General features: G+C 39.6%; 1 protein-coding gene across 1 annotated transcript in view; it reads right to left on the bottom strand.

Moving 5' to 3' along the window:
• The window catches only part of lmtk2 (lemur tyrosine kinase 2), a 134,733-nt gene extending 116,529 nt beyond the window's left edge, over window positions 1-18,204 (bottom strand). Inside the window, exon 1 of the mRNA XM_059979015.1 lies at window positions 17,630-18,204. Within this exon, the coding sequence (XP_059834998.1) occupies window positions 17,630-17,780 (151 nt within the window). The 5' untranslated portion in view covers window positions 17,781-18,204. The remainder of the gene's footprint in view (window positions 1-17,629) is intronic.
• Window positions 18,205-27,505: the final 9,301 nt, after the last annotated feature.

Below are 27,505 nucleotides of genomic sequence, written 5' to 3'. Positions count from 1 at the left end.
TTCTCCATGGCAGAGTGATATGGAGATCCATCTGTTGCCCATGCAGTGGAACCCCATGCTGATGACAGGTTCAAAGGAACAACAGAAGTCAATCCAGTTTGGTGCCAGCAGCATCGCAGGAGGACCGGTGCTGGGTACAGCAGTCAGCCGCCTTCAGGACTCCGACTCCAGATTTTTCTTTGGGTTTACTCCCAAAGCCTTTCCTGTGAGCGGGTATAGCTGCAAGGCAGCGGAGGTTTGAAATTGGAGATTTCCCTCTCCTGGATGAGCTACCATTCGTGGTTAACAAGCCCCATCTGCCCGGAAAACTACACATACAGACTGACAAACAACTAATGTAAAAAAGAAATAAAACCATACAAATGAATAAATAATACTCAGAACATGACTCCTGAAAGTGAGTCCATAGGTTATGGAATCTGTTTAGTGTTGCGGTGAGTGAAGTTATTCACATCGATTCAGAAGCCTAATGGTTGATAACTGTTTCTGAACCTTGTAATGTGGAACCTGAGGCTCCTATATCTCCTTCTAGATAGCAGCAGTATTGAGAGCACATTGGCCATGCTGGTTGAGGGAGTGGTGGGGTTCTTTGATGATAAATGCTGCTTTCCACTGCCACTGAATCCTTCCAGTACTGCAGACTCCAAGTTGTTTCCTGACAAGAGCCCTAGTGCAGCCAGGAACTGAAGCTAACTTAATCCAAATAGTCGCTTGTGTCCAGCATGGATAAAGTGGCCAAGATGCCACGTGCAGAAATTTTTGGGTGTCTGTCAAGTCTGTCCTTCTAGTTGGTTGGATTCAGCTATAGTCATGATAGAGGGAATTATAAATGGGAGTTAGATGAGCAACCAGCCTGAAGTGCTAGTGATCTAATAACTCAGCTTTTTCAAAATCATGTAAGGAGGGCTAAAGACAAATGACATAACTGCTGCGCCACTCCCCATGATCAATCTGACACCTCACCCTCCTACACCTCCTCCCTCACTACCATTCAGGGCCTCAAACAGTCCTTCCAAGTGAAGTGACACTTCCCACGTGAGTCGTTTGGGGTCATATACTGTGATTGGTGCTCCCAGTGTGGCCTCTTGTTTACTGGGGAGACCGCTTCGCCAAGCATCTATGCTCCATCCACCTGAACAAGCTGGACCTCCCAGTGGCCACCCATTTTAACTCCACCTCCCATTCTGATATGTTCAACCATGGCCTCCTCCACTGTCGGTATAAGGCCACAGTTGGGTAGGAGGAACAACACCTTATATTCCATTTGGGTAGCCTCCAAACCTAATGGTATGAACATTGATTTCTGAAACTTTCAGTAATGCCCCCACCCCGCCTCACCATTTCCCATCCCCACGTCCCTCTCTCATGTTACCTCCTTGCCTGTCCATCACTTCCCTCTGGTGCTCCTCCCTCTTTCTTCCATGGTCTTCCATCTCTTTCACCAATTAACTTCCTAGCTCTTTGCTTCGTCCCTCTCCCTTCAAGTTTCACCTATCACCTGGTGTTTTTCTCTCCCTCCCCCCCCCACCTTTCAAATCTACACCTCAGCTTTTTTTCTCCCGTCCTGCTGAAAGATTTCAACTTGAAATGTTGACTATACATTTTTCCACAAATGCTGCCCGACCTGTTGAGTTCCTCCAGCATTTTGTGTGTTCCTCACCTTCCTTTACTGTGGCAACCAGAACGGAACACAATATTCCAAATCTGCCTTAAAGTTTTATACAATACCTCTCAATTTTGTTTTATAGATGAGGGAAAGTATGCCGTATGGTTGCTTTACCACTTCAATTGCCACTTTAGAGGGTGATGAACTTCACTCCTTTATACTCTCCATTGACATAATAAACCAACTTTTTAAATTTCTCTTGTCAAACTGCACACCTGCCCACATAAAACACCATTTGCCAAGCTTTCACCTAATCCCTCAAATCCATATCCCCTTGCAGAATCGATTGGAATTAAACATCCAACTGGTGTGATTACTGTTGCCAGCTATTCACTTACTTGCAGGAAGAGATAACTTAATTTTCATGACAATATTAGTTCTTCATTCACACAAAATTTAAACTATAATAACCAATGTCTGCAGAATATACCCATGGATGTCCTCATTTTATGTATTAAAAATAATTTTCAATATGAACAACAAGCTCAAACAAATCACCATGTGGTATCAATTCAGGAATAGCTTACTCATAGCTTTGGGCCCAACTACACAGTTTTATTAAAGTCCTTTCTTAAAGGACAGCTCATCTCAATACACCAACATCCAATCCAATGCCTCAACCCCTTTGACAGCTGCTCTCTGCATGTCAGAACTGCTTTTCTCAGGTAGTATACACAGGTAATCTAAAGTTCAAAGAAAATTTATTATCAAAGTACACATACAACCCTGAGATTCATTTTCTGGCAGGCATTCACAGTAAATACAAAGAAACACAAATAGAATCAAAAAAAAAAGATTCCACCCAAGACTGACAAGCACTGTGCAATAGACAAAAAATTGCACAAATACAAAAAAAAGAAACATAAATAAATAATCTTAAGGACTTGAGTTGCTGAATCCTTGAAAGCAAATTCACAGATTGTAGAATCAGTTTAGTGCTGGGGTGAGTGAAGTTACTGATACTAGTTCAGGAACCTGATGGTTAAAGAGTAATAACTATTCCTGAACCTGTTGGTGTGGGCCATAAGCTTCTATATCCCTTTCCTGATGGCAACAGCAAGTGCATGGCCTAGAATAGTTGGGATCCTTGATGATGGATGCATCTGTAAATGTCCTCAAAGGTGGGGAGTGCTTTATCTGTGATGAACTTAAGACAACAAAGAATGACAGTCTTGTATCTTTCCCCCACCCCCAATTTGCAACTATTCAAACAATAGTACTTAACAAATCATTAATTTAAAATCAGCTTAGATGACGCTGTTACATACCCCATGGGTATCTTGTGACTGTGTTATGACCATGATGTAATTGAGTATCTGGTGAGCATGATGTAATGGTTTTATGATGGTGGGGTGGTGTAATTTCCTGCCAGTGTGAGGTCATGTGATGACAGGTTCCAACAGGAATAAAACTGGAAAGCCTGCATTGATGCAGGAGTTTTTGTGATCAGTCATTTAATTCATCAGTTACTCCGTTATGCTGCATATTTGGTCTCATGACGCAGTTTTGTTTTAAAGTGGAGTTTTACTTTCTACTGTAAGGTACAAAATCATTGTGCCGGCAGGTTCACTAATCACTGCCAGTTTGTTTGATGTATCTTTGATTTAATTTGAAAGTCTAAGTATTGGAGAGTGAAGACTTTACTGAAGTACGGGAACCTGAAGGATCAAGTAAAGTTGGTGTCATCAGTGGTTTAATACAAGATCGACCTTATTGGATCTTCATTCAAGGAAGTAGTGACCCACATCTGAGATAACCCCTACCTGTAAGAGTAGAAAGGGTTGTGCAGTGTTCATTCGCCAAGAAAAAGGTTAGTTCCTTTAAGCTGTTTTTATTTCCTTCGTCGGGAATCCTTTGGACAAGTCATATTTCGGCTGGGACCAGCTGTAACGTCACGTTGTTGAGGAATTTGTTACTTCTGGAAAGTCTCTCCTAATTGACTGTATAAATTATTTGGATTTTCGCATTTACCACTTTAAGACTGTGTTCCAGAGTTGCCGTATAGCAGTTAACTTCAGGTTAAGTTAGTCGTTTGTTTACTTTTCATTTTTATTGGCAGAGTTTAATAAATGTTAATTTGTTTATAAAAACCTGACTCAATTCTATATTCATTGTTGCCAGACACGTATCGTAACAATGCTAGCATTGATAACCAATTTGAGAAATGGATGATATAGAATGGCATTTTAATTACAATTTCAATTCCTTTGTTGAAAGCTGTGCATCTCTTGTTACACACTAAAGAGCAAGAAAATACTGCTCAACAAGCTTGTCCGCACACATTCCATGTACACCAATAATCTACCTGAAAAGTCATGATATCATCTGGTATATGGGACATAATTCCAAGCCCAATGCAACAGTAATCCAGTTCAAAGTAAATTTATTCTCACCTTGAGACTCATTTTCTTGCAGGCTTTTAGAAATTCTGTATTTCTCAGAGCAACACCGTGATTCACCAGCACCATCTTGCCTTATTATTTATCATCTTTCTCATATTAAATAGCTTCATTAAAGAAATTAAACCCTAAATACAATTCTACTTCAAGTGCCACACATCTCATCTCTACATATTTCAATTGTGCCAATTAAAATTTTAACTCTAGACTAGATCTGGGGAAATCTACTTCTCCAGCAAATATTTTCACAAAATGTATCAAAATCCCCTTGGCAATTCTCTTATTCCTTTCAACTTGACTGCAAGTAAACCTTTTTATTAAAATGATATTTCAATAAATTATGTTAATACCTTATTAAATTTATTCATTACACAATTTCACCTTTCGCTTAATAAAATGTCAAATATTTTATCAACGCATATTGCTTTTGCCCTTCAGAAACAATGGTGTGATTTGACAAACAACTTTATGTAATTTTAATCTCATCACTGATGATCCTTAGAGGCTTAAAAGCAGGAGAAAACATTCAGCTCAACCAACCAAAAACAAAGCCAAGGACCAGAAAAAGAGTTTGTATTCAAAACATAGAAAAATACAAACAGAGCACATATTGCTATGAAGGAAAAAGCCACACAGCTCATTAAAACCCATATTTAACTCAAGTCAACCCAAACTTACAATTCTTGAAGACAACTGTGTTGCTTTATTCAAAGGACAAAGGACAGACCCAAAAGAAAGTAAGGAAAATTAGGGATTTAAAATTTTGTAGCTGCAATAGGTCAGTCTGCATTATAATGATAGGCAAGAGACCAAGCATGTTAAAACACAATCAGAAAGTGAATGGGAGTTAAATTACAGGATTGTTATTTCCTAATGATTTTTTCTAACACGTGGCAAGAGATATTTCAGTAGCTAAGATCGGGGAAAATTGGTGTTAGTCAATGTAATGACAGTGGAAATAGGTAATTTTAGTAACGCCCTATTAAAATGTGAATTACATCCTTCTTAAAATTGTTCAAATATGGTAACAAAAATTATTCTACTTCGCTCTGTAAGTTTCAATCCCTTGCTGCATGGTTAAACAGAGTAATTAAAATCAGAAAATTTGCCAATTGGATTTCCAAAGTTCTATTTCTCAGAAGAAAATAACCGAATGGACTAATTCAGGTCTGAACAGAATGGAACCAAATAAATAATGACACCTTTAAAAAATGTTACACAGTGTTAGATTTTGTTCAAGTTTTAGCTGTAATAACTTAATTCCAAAGATCAATGAAAACCACAGTAGAATACAGAGTTTATGAAAATCAAACTTATCAAAGCCATAATTTAGACATTTCCTTAATTCAAATATTGCTTATGAATCACTTGAGATATACATAATTAAAACCACCCTATGGGCATTGCCAAACCATCTTTCTTTTATAGACAGAAAAGGTTAGACTGGAAAGCTAGTTGTGCCAAGATTTTGTAGGACAAAATCTGTTATACTAGTAATTTTATGCAGACCTTTCATAATGCTAGAATACAGCATTAACTATCTTCCCACGTTTCAAGATAGTCTCTGGTTGAATATTTTCACATAAAAGTATGTAAGACCATAAGAAAAAACAAAAGAAAATCTGCAGATGCTGGAAAACCAAGCAACAAACACAAAATGCTAGGGAACCTCCAGCAGGCAGCATCTATGGAAAAGAATAAAGTCGATGACCCTTCATCAGGACTAGAAATAAAAATGAGTCAGAATAAGAAGTCGGAGGGAGGGGAGGAAGAAACTCAATGTGATAGGTGAAACTGGGGGGAAGGGGTAAAGTAGAGAGCTGGGGAGTTGATTGCTGAAAGAGATATAGTGCTGGAGGAGGATCCGAAGGGAGAGGTCAGAAGGCCATGGAAGAAAGAAAAGGGAGAGAAGCACCGAAGGGAAGTGATGAGATGTTGCTCCTTCAACCTGAGTGTGAGCTCATTGTGACTGTAGGGGAGGCCATGGATTGACATGTCAGAGTGGGAATGGGAAGTGGAATTAGAATGGGTGGCCATTGGGTGATCCCACTTTTTCTGGAGGTTGGAATATAGGTTCTCAGCGAAACAGTCTCACCAATATACAGGAGGTCACACCAGGAACACAGGATACAGTAGATGACCCCAAGAGACTCACAGCTGAAGTGTTGACTCACCCGGAAGGACTGTTTGGGGGTCCTGAATGGTAGTGACAGAGGCAGGTGTAGCAGTTGTTCCGCTTGCAAAGATAAGTGCCAAGAGGGAGATCAGTGGGGAGGGATGAAGAGACAATGGAGTTGTCAACGAAGCGATACTTACTGAAAGCAGAAAGCTGGGGGGGGGGGGATGGAAATGGTGAAAGTTATGGAGAATTATGTGCTGGATGAAGAGGCTAGTAGGTGAAAACAAGAGGAACCCAATCGGTGGAATGGTGGAAGAATGGGGCAAGGGCAATAGGAGCAGAATTAGGCCATCCGGCTCATTGAGTCTGTTACACCATTCCATCATGGCTGACTTATTATTCCTCTCTACCTCATTCTCCTGCCTCTTCCCCCATAAACTTTGACACCCTGACTAATCAAGTACCAATAAATATACCCAATAACTTTGCCTGCATGGCTGTCCTTGTTAATGAATTCCACAGATTCACAACCATCTGGCTAAAGAAATTTCTCATCTCTGTTCTCATCCTCTTTTCAGAGGAAGTACCCTCTTGTCCTAGACTCACCCACAATAGGGATCACTCACTCTGCATCTACTCTATCTAGGTTTTTCAATGTTCGATAGATTTCAATGATATTCCTCCCACATTTCTCTGAACTCCATCGGGTACAGGCAACTCTCATGTTAATCCTTTCGTTCCCAGAATAATATTACAGTACTTTGGTATGTTCACCCAAAACGTTTAAGTTTTTAAAAATGCTATTTTCTTCCAATTTGACAACATGACTTCTTTCAAATTAATTTGAGACTAGGGTCAATGGAAGTCTTACTTGCAAGACATCTAAAAGGCAGATAGGAAGACATTTCTGCCAAACAGCTGATCTTTCTGATGTTAATCATTGATGAACCAATGAACTATTTAAAATCTAATAGCATTCTTACCAAACAGTTTTTTAAATATATTTAATATGTACTGCCTTGTAGTAATAATTGTTTATAATGTTTACTGGTATAGTCAAGAATATATAAGCACAAGGTATCATGAAGAACCATGAAGAGTGGAGTGCTCCCTGTAGGTAATCAGACAGACCAGATTCTATTATTTTTAAGTTTACTTGCTTGGAATTTTTTAAAATCAGTATTAGTGGTTTAATGGTCAGCTTTCCCACTAACACAAGATCAGTCATTCAAAAGTCAGATTTAGCATTATATTCATCATTATGTGTCATATGACATGGGCAATCACGGTCTTATCTCATGACCATATTGTTCTTGGCAGATGTTCCTACAGAAGCGGTTTGCCATTGCTTTTTTCTGGGCAGTGTCTTTACAAGACGGGTGGCCTAGCCATTAGTAATACTCTTCAGAGACTGTCTGCCTAACCAGGACTTATGATATCCACCACCTGCTCCCAAGGCTTCATGTGACCCTGATCAGGTGGGTGGGGGGCAGGGGGGCTAAGTTACATCTTGTCCAAGGTGACCTACAGGGTAGCAGATGAAAGGAGTACCTTACACCTCCTTTGGTAGAGAGGCATCTCCACCTTGCCATCCAAATAACTTAATCACTTTTCTTCAATAGTTCATTCTTATTGAACTTTGATTGTTATTACCTCCTTGTGAACTTGCCCGTTTTATATTCTTGGCATTGAATTAGCCTTCAGTATTTTACCTGACACAAGATATTGTAAGCACAGAATCTGAACATTTAAGAAACTAAGAAACAATTTTAAATGAAGCAACACTCCATCTATGACAGTTCGGGCTCATTCCTCTCTATGACAGTACGAGAGCTTCAATTCAAATTTGACCTTTGAAATATACAAAACTAGCTTCAAACAATGTACCAATTCTCAGCTAAGATATGCAGGTCAAACATCTTGAGAAAGTGTAGGGACAAATTACTTACAAATAAAAAAACAATTCTCTTTCTGTACCAACTTGCATGAAATAGGCACAGAGCATAAATATCCCTTCATAGTCCAAGCAAGTTGCTGTACAATTTATCTCACCACTTGGAAGTGGCCTCAATTTCTGAATGAAATTTCATAGCCAAGATCTTCCCCTAAAATTAGTCACTCAGACATCAGCATTCCTAAGAGGGACATTTGTGCCCAAAACATACCCCACATTCCATTTCACTTGCACTGAATTAGGTAGTAGAAGTTAAATTGTCAATCATTTTGAGATTAATCCTGTGGTTACTGGCTCTAAATTGGAATGGCATCTTTGCGAACAATTGCAATAGATTTGTGGTTGTCAGCTAGGTAAATCCTTAGATCTCCATCTATTCCAATTGTACCAGATTTGGTGTTGGGCTGGTATTATAAACTCAGCTTTGTTTGAGAAATAAACATCAGATATTCTGCAGATGTTGGAAGGATGTTGAGGTTTTGGAGAGGGTGCAGGAAAGATTTACCAGGATGCTGACTGGATAGAGGGCATGAGCTATAACGAGAGGTTGGACAAATTTGGCTCGATTTCTCTGGAGCAACAGAAGCTGAGGAAAGATCTGATAGAGGTTTATGAGATTATGAGAGACTTAAAAAGAACAGACAATATATTTTCCAAATTGAAATGTCTAATATCACAGGGCATGCATTTATGGTGAGAGCAGGTAGTTTCAAAGAAAATGTGAGGGGCAAGATTTTTTTTTAAATCACAGAGGAATGCACTGTCTGCAGTGATGGTAGAGGCCACTCTAAGAAACATTTAGACAAGCACGCAAACATCTTGAGAAATGGAAAGATATGAACATTGTGTATGTAGGTAGAAGGGATTAGTTAGGTTGCACATTTGATTATTAATTATTTAGATAGGCACAACTTTGTATGCCAAAAAGCCTGTTCCTGTGTTGTACTGTTCTATGTTGTATGAATCCTGGTTTTTGATATAACTGGGATAATATTTGGACCCAAAACTTCTGCCATATCCAGTGATCTCAGGCACTTCTTGATTATCATGCAAAGTGAATGAAAATGGCTCAAGACTCGCTTCTATAAAGCTGGAAGTCCCAGAAAGAAGCAGAGATGAACCACCCACCAAATATTATCATTACTAACAATGGGGATATCTGTTAAGGCTCTTCCTCCCAGTAGTTTATTAGCAGGACCATTGAAGACTAGAAGTGGTAGGACTAGTGCTTTGATTGGAGACAATGATTGCAAGATCACTTAACTCAGTCTTCTGCCTGCATCATCACCAGGTAGGAACCTAATCAGATGACCAGGTATTTCTTCCAGCAGTAGCCAGTTTATTAGGTACACCTGCTTGTTAATGCAAATACCTAACCAGCTAGTCATCTGACAGCAACTCAATGCATAAATGTCCCTATGTGTCTTCCTCTACCAGCACTTCTGGCAGTGTTTTTCACACACCTACTGTTTTTATAAAAACTATCTCTGACATCTCCCCTATACTTTCCTCCTAACACCCTAAAGTTATGCCCCCCTTGTATTAGCCATTTCTGCCCTGGGAAAAAGCCTCTGGCTATCCACCCGGTCTATGGTTCTTATTATCTTTTACAACATTCATCCTCTGCTCCAAAAAGAAAAAACCCTGGCTCATTCAAACTATCCTCACAAGACATGCTCTCTGATCCAGTCATCATCCTGGTAAATTACATCTTCTCTAAAGCTTCCATCCACATCCTTCCTAAAATCCAGAACCAAACATACAACTCCAAATGTGGTCTAAGCAAAGTGCTATGGAGCTGCAGCATTATCTCAAGGCTTTTGAGCTCAATCCTGTGGCTTATAAACCTAATCCAAAGAAAAGTGAAAGGAAGGATGAGTTGTGGGAAGAAAGAGTTAGACTGATCTTGGATTAGGTTAAAGGGTCACCACAAATTCATGGGCTGAAGGGTCTGTACTGTCCTATGTTCTAGTGGATTGGTGGTAGGTAAAATTTAATGCTGAGAGACATGTCTTCTCCATGCTATCAATGTGTAACAAACTGGAGCGCACAACTCTAAAAGAGATAAAAGAAACAGATCCAAGATACATAATTTATTGAACATACTGGATCAGATTAAGAAAGTGGTTCAAAAGAATGTATCCAAGATGACAAAACGCGTATCTAGGGCTTTACAAACAGATGCATATAGATCAAAACTTGGAAAAGCTGAGTAGTACCCAGCACCACACGTATTTAGATAGGCACAACTTTGTATGCCAAAAAGCCTATCTTGTGCCTATCCAAAGATGTGAAGACTTCAGAGGGTATGACAAAATATGGGATTGTATTCCTTGGGACATGATGAGATCTGATGGAGATATTTAAAATTATAAAGGCACAGAGGAAAGGGACAGGAACATCAGCAAATTAATTAGATGCCTAATCATTCTTTGAACGTGATAGTTAATTACAAGAGATAGCCAATGTAAATAAGGAGGAAAACTGCTTTACTTGTTTTCCCTTCTCCTTTCAACAACTCCTCCTTTTTGACCTATTACCCACCTACAAAAAGAATTCATGTTATTGCTTTGTCAGCTGAGCTGTGCTCAACTTACACCTCCTCGTTCAAAGAACACAATCCAATGCTGATTTGGAAGCACTCATATCTTGCAGCATAATCATCAAGAACTAACACACCAAATCTCAGTATAATATATCACAAGGGCACTATTCTTCCTGATACCACAATGCATGACTTCATTTAATTTGTAATGATACAATTCTCATAATAATCTCCAAAGCAGAGCAACAATGTGAAGTGCAAGGATGGTACTTGTGGGTTTATAAGAACAAGGTAAAGTATACTAGCTCAGCCGAGTGAGTGCTCTCATCTTCAACTCAGAATCTTTCAATATCAAGTCTCATTCCAGAAACCTGAGCATAAAAATCTGTGTGCAGAATTAAGCGAGTCACAATAAACTGATGTCTTCCCAGATGTATGATAAAGATACCAAATGACTTACACACAGCCTCTATACACGAATGGCAGGTGGTGAGGTAGAGATACGCCTCTACCTAAGAAGGAGCAAGGCACTCCCTCCCTCCACTCACCTGCAGGTCACCATTGGGCAAGGCTTAACTTCCCCGAACAGGATCACGTGAAACCATGGGACCAGGCGGTGGATGGTCATATAAGCATATCACAAGTCCTGGTTATGTGACCACTGACACCAGGCAGACAATCTCTGAAGAGTACTGATAATGGCTGGGGTCACCAGTCTTGTAAAGACACTGCCCAGAATGAGGCAATGGCCAACCACCAATGTCAAAAAAATTGCCAAGAACAATTATGGTTATGGATAGAGGAAAGAATAAGAACAGCAGTGTGAAGGGGGTCTTCCTCACAGGAAGATCAGATTAAAGACAGATGGAAGATCACTATCACCCACATTATATGATAAAGCATATGATGATGATATACAAGCGAACACTTGTGAGTAATAATATGAATTTGCTGGTTGCTTAAAGGAACTATCACAAACTATTTGGGGTATGAATGGCTCATTGGAACAGAACCCTACCATTACTGGTGATGACCTGTACCTTGAACAGGTCAATAATTGATCCTTAATCAAATCAATTAAAACATATCAGCCAGTCATTATCACATTGTTGTTTGACAAATTAAACAATGCCTCCCTTATGTGTTGTAACTGTGAGGCCCTCTATTAAAGCTTTTAAACAGTGTGGGCAAGGTAAAAATGACATTGCAGGACAATATTTGAAAGTTGAAAATAATACATAGGCAATGTATCATACAATACAAAAATGGGACAGCCAGGCCATTCCCAGGTAACAAACATGTCTTGTTTATACAGACATCCATTAAGTCAATTTTATCCCCATACTGGAAAGTACACAAAAATCATTCAATAAGGTAACTATACCTTCATAATACTATAACGTAAAGCACACAATAAACAATTACCCAAAGTGAAGAGAGAAAACTGTTTGTAGGAATGAAAAAAAAATGCATGTACACTGGACTTTTGAGCTTAAAAATGGAGCTCATTTGTATGTCAGGGTGTCAATAAGTCTTGTTTGTAACCCAGGGACAGCCTGCAAAAACACGCTGGATGAATGGTAGGAAAACTGTTAGTAGTATTTCAAAGTTGAAAGTAAATTTATTATCAAAGTATGTATACGTCACTATATACTACCCCGAGATTCATTTTCTTGCAGGCATTCAGAGAAGAACAAAGAAACACAATTTTTTTTAAAATATCACCAAGAAGTTACACACAGAGACCAACAACAAATAACCATGTGCGAGAAAAAGACTACTGTATTTAAATCTTGAAAACAGTTTCCATCACTACATATAAAAGAATTAAAACAGTACCACAAATTAATAGGTTTTAAAAAAAGACTATGGGAATTATTTTTCCAATAACTCCATCACAAAGCCAATCATTTTGGCACAGCAAATAACCTACTCTACCACAAAATAAACCAGTACATCTAGGTGCCACTCCCCAGCAGGTCACACTTTAATCACAAGGTATTTCTCTTCTAATATTTGTATATCTGTGCACTTGTAATGCTACTGTGACACTGTAATTTCCTTTGGGATCAATAAGGTATCTATTTATCTTTAGTAGCTTGTGATCCAAAAATTCCAAAACTGTTAGCTTAGACATATTAAAATATATAAATAAACAAAATGACAAATTGTAATGACATTTCAGTTCATTATATCTCATGCAGTAACAGATATTCATCTACATTCCTGACGCTCATGCACTAACATCTTCCTGGTTGGAAAAAGAGAATTTATGGGAATTTTGAACTTCACTCCTTCGCTATAATTATGAAAGGCTACACAGTAAATTTAATGCAAGATCATATGATTTGCAGCCATATTGTCATATCAGCAGTAAAGCAAGAGAAGAGCATTACTCTAGTATCCCACAATATACTGAAATGACATCGGGTATAATCATTTCACAGAATGTGAATCTGGCCCTGCATTGTAATGGAACAACGCATTCAGGACTGAAAATACAAGTTAATAATAATTAATTAGGTAGTAAAATATTGCAATGTCTTTCTCCCCCATAGCATAAAAACATTGCAAGAGTGCACATGAGAATGGATTTATTTGTAATATCTAGTTAGGCAGAAATTATTCTTCATTCGTCATATGGACAAATAAAGTTAAGAGAATTTAACCTCTCTAAGGATATCCCGAAGGATTTTAGAGCCAATGAAGTAATGCTGTTCAGATTATATTTAAAGCTAAACAAAGGTTTTCATTGTGGAAAAAAAACTATCATGGGTCAATTATGTAGGCCACTGGCAACATGAGGTTCAATCAGAACCAGCACATTTAAAAAAAAATGAAAATGAACTTCAGAAGCACAGGATATCTACACCTGAGCAACAATTGAAGCAGAGATTAGATTTATTTGCAGACTGATCTCCAGAAAAGATAAAGATAAGCTTTATGTGTCACATGCACATTGAAACATTCAGTAAAATGGGGACAGCTCACAAGTGTCACCATGTTTCTAGCTCCAACATAGCAAACCCACAACTTACTAACCCATAGATGTTTGGAATTAGAGAGGAAAGTGGAGCACCTGGAGAAGACCAAGCGGTCACCGGAAGAATGTACGAACTTCTTTCAGACAGCAATGGGAATTGAACCCAGGGATACACTACCATGCCTCTAGGAGGAACAAAAGTTCGTGGCAAAGAAATCAAGAGAAATGTGAGCAACTTACATACAACAGGAGATGAAGTCAATAGTAACTAGAAACTCAATGACTGACTCACACCAGTCCTTCGCCAGTCCTGACGAAGGGTCTCGGCCTGAAACGTCAACTGTACTTCTTCCTATAGATGCTGCCTGACCTGCTGTGTTCCATCAGCATTTTGTGTGTGTTGCTTCAATTTACAGCATCTGCAGATTTCCTCGTGTTTGCAATATGGCAGAAATGCTTTGGAAAGGTGTTGCAGAATGATGCTTATCAGTGTTGTGAACACAAGTTTGATTAACACTTTAAACAAAAAGAAACAGGGAGGAGGTAGTGGGATACTTTTAAGCTGTTGGGAAAAAGGTAGCTTTACCACTGGGCATGTAGCTCCTTGTACTAAATTCATAATATTAAAGTTTAAAACTTTGGAAATTGAGTATCAAAAAATGTGTATCATCCCTTATCTACATTATTCAAAACAAATCTCAATTTTTTCCTTGCATCTTCACCTACCACTGCTAAAAAGTGCGACTGACAAGTTCAACAATATCAAAATATTGTTGAATATTTTGTCTATATATTGTCTAATAATAGATTAGATAGATAACCGGGCAGAAGCTGGGAAAACAAGATGACTTCAGTTATTCATAATGGCAGCTGCAACCTTTCATTAAAACAAAATTAAGGACACAAAACTGCACATACTGGAAATATGAAATAAAAACAGTCAGCATCCTGGGCCAAGACCCTGCATCTGGACCAGACAATCCATCCAGTACAGGTGAAGGGTCTCACCCCCCAAAATGTTGACCATCTATTTCCATCTGTAAAAGCAGCCTGACCCACCAAGTACCTCCAGCACCTTGTGCGTTGCTTCAGAGCTGCAAAAAAAATCTGCTAAATCAAGAAGTGTCAGCACAGAGGAAATAAAGTGATGATTAACTTACAGCAGAACTGGCCAGCTGGTACAAACTAACAAAGTTAACTGAAATTATCATTATCAAGTCCAGAAAGCTGTGACAAGAGGATGAAAACGCTAGGCCTCATTATAACAATGCAGAAGTCTACAGACAAATAAATGAGTGTGAGTAAAGTTAGTGGCAACTTCAGAATGCCACTTTCGTGCAAGTGCTCCACAAAGTAGCCACTCAACATATTTTACAAAGCAGAGATGATTGAGCTGTGAGTACCAGATGCAAAACATGAATTGGCAGTGGGACAAGCTAACTGCAGCTTCACCTGAAAGGACTAGCTCAATCCTTGGATGGTGAGAAGGGATGAGATAAAAGGACAAATCCACAGGAAATTGTTGAGAAAAGGAGTAAATGGTAGAGCTCAAAGCATGGACCGAAGAGTTGCGGTGGGTAGAATCCCTTCAGAATTATGAAGTATATTTAGCTTGGGAATCTTATTCAAGGCAATAAACTTGCTAAGGAGGACCCAATAAATGCAAAGGTCAGTGGGGTGGAAGCATTGGGAAATGTTGACTGCCCAGTTCCCTCCACAGTTGCTGCCTGACCACCAAGTACCAACAGCATCTTGTCTGAGTGCTATTCTGGCTCTAACCGGGATGGGAGGAGACGTGAACAGTAGTGCGGGAAATAAATGAGATCAGAGGCTCTGTTTACTTTGGCAATAGGGCAATCGCAGGTTAGGGAAGAAGACAACTGGAGAATGCCATCATTGGAACACATGAGGAACAAGAGAAAAATAGAAGCAAAATTAGTGTAGCGAGCTCCATCATTCAGCACAATCATGGCTAATACAGCACAAGCCTCTTCTGAGACATTGGAATCATTTCCCCATAGCTTCCCATTCTCATTTTTTTTTGAAGTTTCCCTACCTCTTTTTAAAAAATTCTTCCAATGATCTGACCTTCACAATCTTTCATGCTGGAGAATTGCAGAGATTCTTTGCAAGAAACCACAAAAGCAGAGGTACTTAGGGAATGGTATGGAATCTCTAGGCAGCATAAAGGAAAGGATGCCTCTGGCAATCGGATTCAAATTTATTTATCATATGCACATCGAAACATACAATGAAATGTGTTGCTTGTGTTAACCACCATTAAGGATGTGATGGTGGGTGAGGAGAGCAGCTCTCAAATGTCATCACACATTCCAGCATCAAAATACAGTAGCGTGCCCACAATATTCAGCAGATCAACACAAGCAACAACAACAAAACATCAGCAAAACAAGCTCCTTTGTTACCCTCCCACCCTCTCTCTCACACACAGACATCTAACCCCAAGACAGGCTTTCTCTGGGCCTCATTCTTGGCCCTGGATACTCAGGCCTCCAATTTCAGACTTCACCCCAGGACTTGCTGATCACAGGTTTGACCTTTGGGCCTCAACTTCCAGAGTATGTTCCATTCCCTATCTCCCCCTTTGCAACTTAAAAATAATTTGCTTTCTCTCTTTTCCAGTTCTGCTAAAAGGACAACCTGAAACATTAACTTTCTCCTTCCACAAATGCTAAACGTTTTCAGCATTTTCCATCTTTATGACAACAGCAATTATGCTCAAAACGCAGAAATCTCAAATCTCCTACACAACGGATATGACAAATCACGTTCAAGCTGCTACCTCATCCACAAGTTAAAACATATTCCAGAATCACGCAGCATGAGCTGGATTTAGCTAATGGCTTAATCACAAAATCAATCTTGCAATGCAACACAGCCATTGTACAATGTTGAAGAGGTAACTGTTTCAAATAGCTTATTTTTCTCTGCACCTTACAAAACTTTTGCATAACTACAGCACGTTCATCTTGAAGTCATCAAAAAAGGTTACAAAATTTAATGCTACTGCTTATTGTTAACTTAAATACTGCAATTCTGAGATTTCATTGTTTCATCCCAAAGAAAATTTCACAAGATGGCAGGTAGTCGTTTTTAGTGACAGACACTTGCATATTAGAAGTATCAGCCTTACAGCAATGCGAGTCAGTGATTATTTTTAATTGTGCAACAGTGTACTATATTCCTCTGCAATAGCAGTGTCTATTTCTCTAAAGTACTTCATTGCCTCTAAATCCCAAGAGGGCCATGAAAGGCACTATACATTATTTTTTAACACTATGATTCATAGATGCTCATGCTGTGACCTAAAATGAGAAAATGCACAACAGCCTAATGTCCTGAGATGCTATTTCATTCTCCACAGACCTTGCCTGATGTGTTGAGCATTTCCAGCCCTTTTTTCCCCCCAGATTACAAGGATGGACAGTATTCCGTATCTGTGAGATGCCTTCCCTTCACAGCTCAATCCCACTTAAATGTAGTCAGAAAATAGGGAAAGCAAAGCAAGGCAGTGGTGCCCATTTCTAAACGCTTACTGGACCATTTTCGCGTCAGCCACATCCTGTGTCTAAGGTCACACCTAGGCCATATCAGGTTAGGGAATTCTGATTTCCTGAAACAATTAACTCATTGCAACTTTACAACAATCCTGTGGCTTCGTTGCAATTATTGATCCATGTCTTATACCATAAATACAAAAGATTTTGCAGTTGCTAGAAATCCAGAATAACACACTCACACACATACTAAATGCTGGAGGAACTCAGCAAATTAGACAGTATCTACGAAGATGAATCATGCGTGTTAATGCTTAAACCGCAATCAATTTTGATTTGTATTGGGCAGGATTAGAATCGTCGGTGGTCACAGCGACAGGTTTTATGACACGGTCACGTTTCAGCGGACAAGCGGCGACGTTTTCAGATGATAACGTACACTGACCTGCACCTGTTTGCGGAAGTGGAACACCTTGGACACTGCGCAGTGCTAGCAGCAGCAAGATGCCGGCGTACACCGCCATGCTCGGCCGCAGCTCCACCGTCGTCAAGGACTGCCGACTCGCAGCATTTAAACGGACTGGCCGGCCCCCCATCGACCCGAGGGGCTGCTAACAACAAACTGCCGCCCGCCTCTTACTCACGGCGCTGTCCGCCGTCGCCGCTTTTCTTCCTGATTTTCCGGCAACAAATGGTGATTGGCGTCGGCCCACCGAAGCTCATCCTTCCTCACAAACCCCGATCCCAGCTCCGCGCCGATATCCCTCTCAAATAGCGGCTCACAAACACTACTCTGCCATCGGCTGACTGCATGGGCATTTTTCCTAGCGGCGACGGGCAAATTTTCTGGGCGCTTTTCGCTAGCGACGCGGCCGCCCTCTCGCCGCTTTTCCCACAGCCGCCATGATGCGTCAGAAGCAAGCGTTCCGCCCCATCTCCGTGATGGACGGCGTCGCTAAACCAATCGCACGTTGCTCTGCCCGACGATTCTAGCCATTCAACGCACGGGGCGGAGCCATGGTGGGACGGTTTTCCGGGCTGAGGGTGGTGATGGACAGGCTCCGGGAATGCTACGTCACTCGCCTAGCAACCAGGAGAGGTCAAAGAAAGAGCTCAGACCATCGGAATGCGTTGCTACGGACCACCTCTGATTTTTATAAAGATCTACCTTTTTTTAATGGTTAGTCAATTGACTTTAATATGAATTATCCATTTGCACTAAAATACAGGTTATACCATTGTTGTCTGAGTCTAGATGAAGGGTCCGGATTCGAAATGTCAACTACAGTATTTCTCACCATAAATACAGCCTGATCCGCTGTTTCTTCAGGGTTTTATATGAACAGCCTTCAGCTACCTCTCTACGTAATTTTAAATCTCAGTCTTACATTGACTTAAATCTTTGTTTCTTCTGTTGTTCCAATCAAGCCCAAAGTAAGCTCCTGGAACAGCATCTGATCTAACACATTAACACGTTCTAGCACTCTGGATTCAGAACTGAATTAACAATTTCAAAAAACTCAGCCCTTTGAGTTTGTATCCGATCTGCTATGATAAAATGTCTTTGAAATATAATGTTAATCCCCTGATGGGGTTTTCCATGTTTCTGTTATCTTTAAGGCTTGGGGGAAGAAATTGCCATCCAGTCTAACTGCTAATACCTTCTGCCTGCCTGTAGGAGGTGTCAAAGAGATTGCAGGAAAGATGGGAGGTATCTTCGATAATACTGAGGGCTCTGCAAACACAGCATTTCTGGAATATGTCCTGGATTGTGGGGGAGCAGAGTACAGTCTTTCTCTAGCATTGTTTATTTTTCTATTTTCTGCCCTCTTTTATCTCCTACTTGTATCTAACTAGGCAGATCATCTGCAAGAATTTTCACCATCCTGTCAATTAGCAACAGCATTGCTTTCATTCTCACCTGGTCTCCACTCATTCACTGACATAGTTGTAGTGTTCACCCTTCAACCTTCTCCACAACTTTAAACATGCTTATTTGGCTGGATCTGACGCTAGGTCATTCATTCTGTTTCTCTCTCCACAGATGCTGCATGTGCTAATGAATAATTCTCACATTTTCCAATTTTGTCATAAGAATTTAATGTTCATAGAAAATCCATTGGGACAAAAGGCAGTTATTGTAACTCTAATAATACAAGCAGAAAATGCTAGAAATACTCAGCAGGTCATGGGTGGCGGAGTGGAGATACTTCTCTACCAAAGGAGGTGCTAGGTGCTTCTCCCCTCCGCTAGCCACTCTTAGGCAAGGTGTAGCACCTGTTTAGCCCCCCAATCAGGGCCATGTGAAGCCATGGCAGCAGGTGGTGGATGTTCATATGAGCAGCTGGTATCACAAGTCCTGGTTATGTGACCACTGACACCAGGCAGACAGTCTCTGAATAGTATTGTTAATGGCCCAGAAGAAGACAACAGCAAACCAATTCTGTAGAAAAATTTGCTAAGGAAAATTGTTGTCATGGAAGGACCATGCTTACTTACATCCTACGACAACATGGCACCCTTGTGTCAGCAAAGGGTCTTCCTCACTGAAACATTAACTTTTTTAACACGGACAATCGATTGAAGATTGAAGCCCGAGGGTCAATCAGAAATCTGAAGGTTGAAGTCTAATGGGCAAACCTGGTGACTAGAGGCCCAGACACCTGTCCTAGATTTGGAAGATTGTCTGTGTGTGTGTATACATGGATGGGAGGGAGGAAAGGGGCTTATTGTGCTTATGTTGTTTTGTTCCTTGTAGTGTTCTGCCTAGCACTGGCGGGCATGTTATGCTGGTACTGGCATGTGTGGCTGCACTTGCAGGCTGCCCCCCCAGCAAATCCCCAGGTGTGTTAGTTGTTACCACAAAGGCCACATTTCACTCAGTGTTTCGAAGTACAGGTGATAAATAGATAGGAATCTGAATCAAAATTCTGGAAGAACTCTGGGTAAGGCAGCATTTGAGGAGGTAAATAGGCAGTTGCTAATTTGGAGTTGCTAATTTGGGCCAAGACCCTTTATCAGGACTGGAAAGCAAGAGAGCATAACCAGAATAAAGGGATCGGAGGAATATGAGCTTGGGCTGGTGGGTGATGAGGGGATCTAGGTCAGAGTACCGTATTGTTTCACTGTAGGAGAAACTGCATTTTCTGAGGTGAAAAAGAGGGTATCTCAGACATACTAAACACAAAAGATTCTATAGATGCTGGAATTATTGAGCAAACACACACACAAAATGCTGGAGGAACTCAGCAAGTCAGGCAGCATCTATAGAGGGGACTAAGCAGTCAATGTTTCCGGCCGAGACCCTTCATCAGGACTAGAAAAGAATTCTTAATTGATATTGATAGTGAATGTAAGGTAATAATCTTTCCAAGAAGTGTAATATTGAAATGTTTTTCATTCAAACTATTGGTAAACTTGAAATTCCAGTCGAGAAAAATTAAACTCTGGGCACATACTGTAGGTATTCTAAAGGTATACTAAAATTGACCAAGCATTAGGAGCATTATTTATTGTATGGTTCAAAGAAGAAAATGGTTTACCTCCATTTGATCAGAATCAGATTTATTATCAGTCTTATAGAACATTAAATTTATTGTTTTGCAGCAGTGTAAAGACGTAAGAGTTTTGGCTTATGTATGCATTGATTGATTATTAATGGAATCCCCAGTTCCCATGAAGTTGCCATTTTACACATGCCTTATACATAGAAATTGTGATTTCTAAGTTTATTGATCACATATAGAATAGGTGTGAGTCACCAGATGCTCTACAGCAGGAGAGAATCAATATATGTTGCCAATCCCTGATTGCTGTCCATTGATCCTACTCAAAACTATACTTCTATGGTGATGGTAAACCAATTCTTTCTGGGATTAAGTATATATAACAAACATTTGAAAGTGCAAAGAAAGAATTCTGGAGAGATGTCAGCTTCTCTATGGAGGAGTTGGGGTGCAGAGCTAGAGAGAGAAAAAAAATTAAGCTAATAAATTAGCAAGTATTTTCAAGGTTTTTTTTAAAATATTTTAAGTAGCCTGCAGAATAATTTGTTGGTCATCGAGATGTCTGGCAGGGGTTCCCAACCTTCTTTATGATGGACGAATATGATTAAGGTAGGGGTCTATGGACCCCAGGTTGGGAACAACCCGGTGAGGCGGAATGCTGACAAATGTGCTGAGGGACACACTGAAGCTCTGTCGGGAAAAGACCACAGTATAGGGTTCTTCTGCTACTGGACAGAGAGTGTTTGGGTTGGGTGAGGAAGTCACTCAATGATTGTAATAGTGAACACCCAATGGGACCATATGAGTGGCAACAATCCTACTGCTTTTCAGGAATATAATAGAGCGCTATTTAACACATTTACTTAATTTAAGAATAGAATAAAAAGGTTAATTCTTGTGATTTTTTATTATTAATGATGCTTTTTTGATGTAAAAGTAAGTACACTGTACAAGTCTTGGAGGTTTGAAGATGTTATCCAAAAATTAATCAAGTTTCCTTTTACTTCCAACTCAGTCAAGTTGCTGAGTTGTAGATCTTGATACAGGTTGAGTACCCCTTATCCAAAATTCTAAAATCCAAAATCACAGCATTAAATTTTTTAAAAGCTTTCGTCATAAATCATTTGCTAATCATGAAGCAGCAGAGAAGTTCATTGATGGGTTTGCCAAGATCATTGCTGACGAAAATCTAACATGCCGAATGACTGCATCAGTAAATATTTGTGATGAGCAAGTGTAAAACAAAGACAGTGTACCAGTAGCACATAAATTCAGTGGCCAAACAGTCTCTGACCTGGGTGGCATACCTTTCTGATGGGGGTATGCATAAGCTGTATACTGTATGTAATGCAAATTAATTTTTTGTTTCGTCTTGAATCCCATCCCTATGGTACAATGTCTCATTACATAGATGGAATATTTCCTATTGTGGCAGAATCTAGGACCAGAGGGCACAGCCTCAGAATACAAGGACACCCTTTTAGGGCACAGATGAGGAGGGATTTCTTTAGCTAGAGAGTGGTGAATCTGTGTTATTCATTACCGCAGACAACTGTGAAGGTCAAATCATTAGGTATACTTAAAGTGGAGGTTGATAGGTTCTTGATTAGTCAGGGCATCAAGGATTACAGGGAGAAGGCAGAAGAATGGGGTTGAGAAGGTTAATAAATCAGCCAAGATGGAATGGTGGGACAGACTCAATGGGCCAAATGGCCTAATTCTGCTCCTGTGTCTTTTGGTTTTATGGAATGAAATAGCCCATGGATTGAAATCCAGATTCCTCATATAGTTTGGACAGACTACGATGTTGTTTGCCAGCTAAACTCAGCTTTGATGCCGGAAAACAAACGAGCTAAACTGAACTGGTTCTGAGTTGACTTCTTAAATTTCACCTCCTGCCTGATCTCCAGCAGTTCCTGCTTTTTTTTTATTATTTCACGTTTCCAACATACATCAGTTCTTCTTGCATTTTTACACCACCCACTCACTGCTTTCATCAAATATTTTCCTCAGTACCCCTACATCAGTACTTTTCACTGAGACAAGAAAAGCACAGTCTAAATGATAGAAGGTTACAAGCACCCCATTGAGGAGAATTGTGATAACTGCTCTGAATTCTTAAAGTCAGAACTTAGTCATATTTTATGTATTGTATGTGTTATATGCACTGTGTTTTGCACCTTGGTCCCAGAGGAACAAATGTGCATTGCTGAATGACACTAAACTTTAACTTGGTAGAAAATTAAAATGTCTCATATAAATATATTTCACATATGTAAGTAAAGCTCTTTAAGGAAATAAAATTATATGGTTGCGGTCAGGAATATTGAAGAGGATAAAGAAATGAATTCCTAAAGTACTTCTGGACCCCCAAAGCTTTTAACAGCAAATACGGATGAAGTGCAGCCACCGTCGCAATATAGAAAACAACTTGTCTCCGGTGGACTTCCGGAGCAGAGTGGTAAGGAGCACTGCCCAGAATAGTGCTGATAGCTTCCCTTTGTTCTTTAGAAGTAATACCATGGGAGCCTTTAACATGCAAGATGTTGTATTGGTTTAATATCTTATCTGAAATAATGCTGGATTGTTGATCTAGACAGGAAGGCTCTACAATGGGTAGTCAAAATTATCCAGTGAATCACTGGCACCAGCCTAGCAAACATCAAAGATATACATGTACAGAAAAGGGTCAGTAATATCATAAGGATCCCACCCACCCTGCTCCTGGACTGTTCATCCCACTCCCATTAGGGAGGAAGCTACATAGCATCCACACCAGGACCACCAGACTCAAAAACCGTTACTTCCCCCAAGCAGTAGGACTGATCAATACCTCCACCCCTAACCCACCCCTCCACATTCCCCACTACCACTACTTTATCATTTCCTGTCAGAGTCATGGTACGTACAGACACTCCTGTACCTAGCATAATTTGATGTGTATATTGTACAATCAATCAATGATGTAAACTATTTTTTATATATTTATATATATTCATTTATTTATTTATTTAGATTTATTGTTTATTATTATTGTTGTGTTCTTCATCTTCTTGTGTTTTTTTGTGCTGCAGCAGATCCAGAAGAACAATTATTTTATTTTCCTTTACACTTGTGTACTGGAAATGATATTAAACAATGTTGAATCTTGTTTATCTTATTTTATAGATGAGCTTTTATTCATAAAATGTACTAATCTACATAAGAGTTTATTCATGTGTCGCTACTCTCATTACAAGCTATATCATTTCATTTACGTTACATCAACATGATGCCTATTTACCTTTACACACTTTCTTTGTGAACGACCAAGAGAACGTCTTTAAACCTCATGGAACTTCCATAGAGGCTGCATCAAGTTTCAGTACACCTCTCAGCATATAGACCACAGAATATGCCTTTCCAGAACATTCTTTGATGGACAAGTTTCAGGTACCCCCTAGGGTGTCTTTCACAAAGTTGACAATATTCAATCCACAGCTGGTCTCTGGGAATTACAATAGCTGATAATGTATTTTCACTGGAAAGAATCCACAGATTCTAATTCCTTTGAAGCTCATCATTATGTGTGACTGCAGCTTTGTGAGGGTCAGGGACGCATTGCCCTCCTGTTGTCGATGCTCCCCATTCCTGGGTGCAGTTTGTGAACACTAGTTGTTCCCAAGTGGCAAGTGTTAACACTTGTCTATTCCAGAGAACTCCAGACTCCACCAGCCTCTAGGCATACATGTACTTTAGGCTTTACTGGTGGATGGTGGGAATAAATTGGGAACAAGGGTTGGTGGGTGGGTGAGAGAGAGGAAAGGGACTTGTTTTGCTGTTGTCGCTGCTGTTTGTGTTATTCAGTTGAACACTGGAGAAATGCCAAAATGTGTGGCAAAACTTGCAGGCTGTCCCTAGCATATCCTCAGTATGTGTTGGAGACAATGCACACAAAATGCAAGAGGAAGTCAGCAGGTCAGGCAACATCTATGGAGAGGAATAAACCTAGATTGTGTTGCCTGTTAATGCAATGTATTTCACTGTATGTTTCAATATATATGTGATAAATGAATCTGAAATTTGTAATTCAAGACACAAAATTCTATGTTAAATAACTGTTCAAGAAATCAGGATTATATTCAGTCTCTGCAGCAGGGCTTCGATCCAGAATTTCTTAAAATGCATGAGCCTTATTTACTAGTCCAAAGTTAAAAGTTCTAAGTATATTTATTATCAATATACTTCACCATATACTACCTTGCAATTCATTTTCCTGCAGGCATTCGCAGTAGAACAAAGACATACAATAGAATCAATGAAAACTATACATAGACAACAGATAAAAGATGGATAGACAATAGGCAAACAGACAAATGTTATTGAGAACATGAATTATAGAGTCTTGAATGCGAGTCTATGGATTGTAGAATCATTTCCAAGTTGAGGTGTGTGAATTTATCTTCCCCAATTCTGTAGTCCGATGGTTGAGGGGTAAGAATTGGTTCTGAACCTGCTGGTGTACTCCAAGGTACACTTTAAATTCTTGAAGATATTAAAAAACACATAAAAAACACATGTTTAAAGCACAGATTTAATGGATAAACCGTTTGTGTTTTTAAGAAATAAAATTTAAAACAAAATGCATAATACATGTATTAAATAACAAGGGGAAAATTAATGTAAAGTTCACTGCCACCTTGTGGCATGAGAGATAAGTTTACAGGAAAATGTTAATTTAACACCAGAGTTACAATTGAGAATTCTTTTAACAGCAAGTTCCAATGGAACACTGCAATAAGCAAGACTCTTACTGTGTGGATTGATGTAAAATTAACATTACTTAAAGAAAATTAAGTTAAATATGACTTCTTGAGTTTCTATCTGTGAAAGCCTGTAGGATATTTTGTCAATAGACAACATAATGTGTCTAGTTCATTTATATTAATTTTATATCTGTCACTGTGCAGTGCTCCTGGCATCTTTATCCAAGCACAGCAAGAAGTTTCTTTGCACATAATATACAAGCCTTTTTTCTCCAAATTATGTTTTATGCTTTTTGTCAATAATTTAATGACCAAATATGGCAATGCTGAAAGCTAGATTTATCTAGAATGAAGAACAAATGATATAACTGTTAAAGTATAATGTAGTATTTCATTGTGATTCAGATAGCATCATAAACCATGAGACTGAATCATTCAGTTATTTATAACTATCATTTAGATGCTAAAATGAAACTACAGCCAGAAAGGGCTCCAGCTACTGTGAATCTGCAAATTAATGCAAGAGATCAGTGGTATTCTATATTTTCTCATCTAAAAAGCAGCACCTGGATCTTCATCGAAAACGTTTGGGATGGGGCATGGGCTAGAGCAGGTGTTCCCTTTGCTTAATGGTATTGGTCCTGACTCAAAAAAGGCTGGAAACCTCTGGGCTAGAGCTTGATGTGTGACAAAACCTCACATTCTGCCTCATATTTTAATAACAGACTCAGTGGCCATTTTATTAGGTACCTCCTGTACTTAAAAAGTGGCCACCGAATGCATGTTTGTGATTTTCTGCTGTTGTAGCCCATCTACTTCAAGATTTGATCTGTTGTGCATTTAGAGATGCTCTTCTACACACTATTGTTACCTGTGGTTATTTAAGTTACTGTCACTTTCCTGTCAGCTTGAACCAGTCTGGCCATTCCCCTCTGATCTTTCTTGTTAACAAGGAGTTTTCTCCCACAGAACTCTCACTCACTGCATGTTTATTTTTGTTTTTCCACACCATTCTCTGTAAACTCTCACGACTCTTGTGCATGAAAATCCTCAAGAGATCAGCATTTTCTGAGACATTCAAACCACACCAACTGGCACCAACACACACAAAATGCTGGAGGAACTCAGCAGGCCAAGCAGCATCTATGGAAAAAAGTACACTCGACATTTCGGGCAGAAACCCTTCCATAGGCAGGAATGATCTTTTTTCTATAGATGCTGCCTGGTCTGCTGAGTTCCTCCAGCATTTTGTGTGTGCTGCTTGTATTTCCAGCATCTGCGATTTTCTCTTGTCTGTGACTAACACAGTCAAAGTCGCCTAGATCACACTTCTTCCCCATTCTGATATTTGGTCTGAACAACTGTACCTCTTGACCATGTCTGCATGCTTTTATACATTGAGCTGCTGCTACAGGATTGGCTGATTAGATATTTGCGTTAATAAGCAGATGTACAGATGTACCAAATAAAGTGAAAACTGAGCGTATCTGGATCATCTGCCTATGTGACACAGTATGGAGGAAAGTGAATGAAGATAAGTGAAGAAGTATGAATTATACCATGTCCCACATTTGAGGAAGTCAGGCAGACCCGGTATGCTTTACATAATTGGCTCTTCTGATGTCACTGAAGTAAAAGAGTAATAATCAGTCATGGGTGCTGCAGTAGCAAAGTGATTAGCATAAAGCTATTACAGTGCCAGTAACCTGGGTTCAATTCCGCCGCTATCTGTATAGAGTTTATACTTTCTTCTTGTACCATGTGGGATACCTCCAGGTGCTCTGGTTTCCTCCCACATTCCAAAGATATACGAGTGAGGGCTAGTCAATTGTGGGCATGCTATGCTGGCGCTGGAAGCAGGGAGACACTTGTGGCCAGCCCCCCAGCACATCCTCAGATTGTGTTGGTCATTGACTCAAACAGCACATTTAACTGTATATTTTAAGGGTCATTTGTTATGTGATGTGTCTTTATGACGTGGGTGATCAGGTAAAGACATTGCCCAGAAGGCGGCAATGCCAAATCACATACATACAGAATTTGTTAAGTACAATCATAGTCATGGAAAGC

This window comes from Hypanus sabinus, chromosome 9 (assembly GCF_030144855.1).
Source record: "Hypanus sabinus isolate sHypSab1 chromosome 9, sHypSab1.hap1, whole genome shotgun sequence".
NCBI lineage: Eukaryota > Metazoa > Chordata > Chondrichthyes > Myliobatiformes > Dasyatidae > Hypanus > Hypanus sabinus.
Note: the sequence above shows the minus strand (reverse complement) of the source record. Positions and strands in the feature narration are given on the sequence as shown.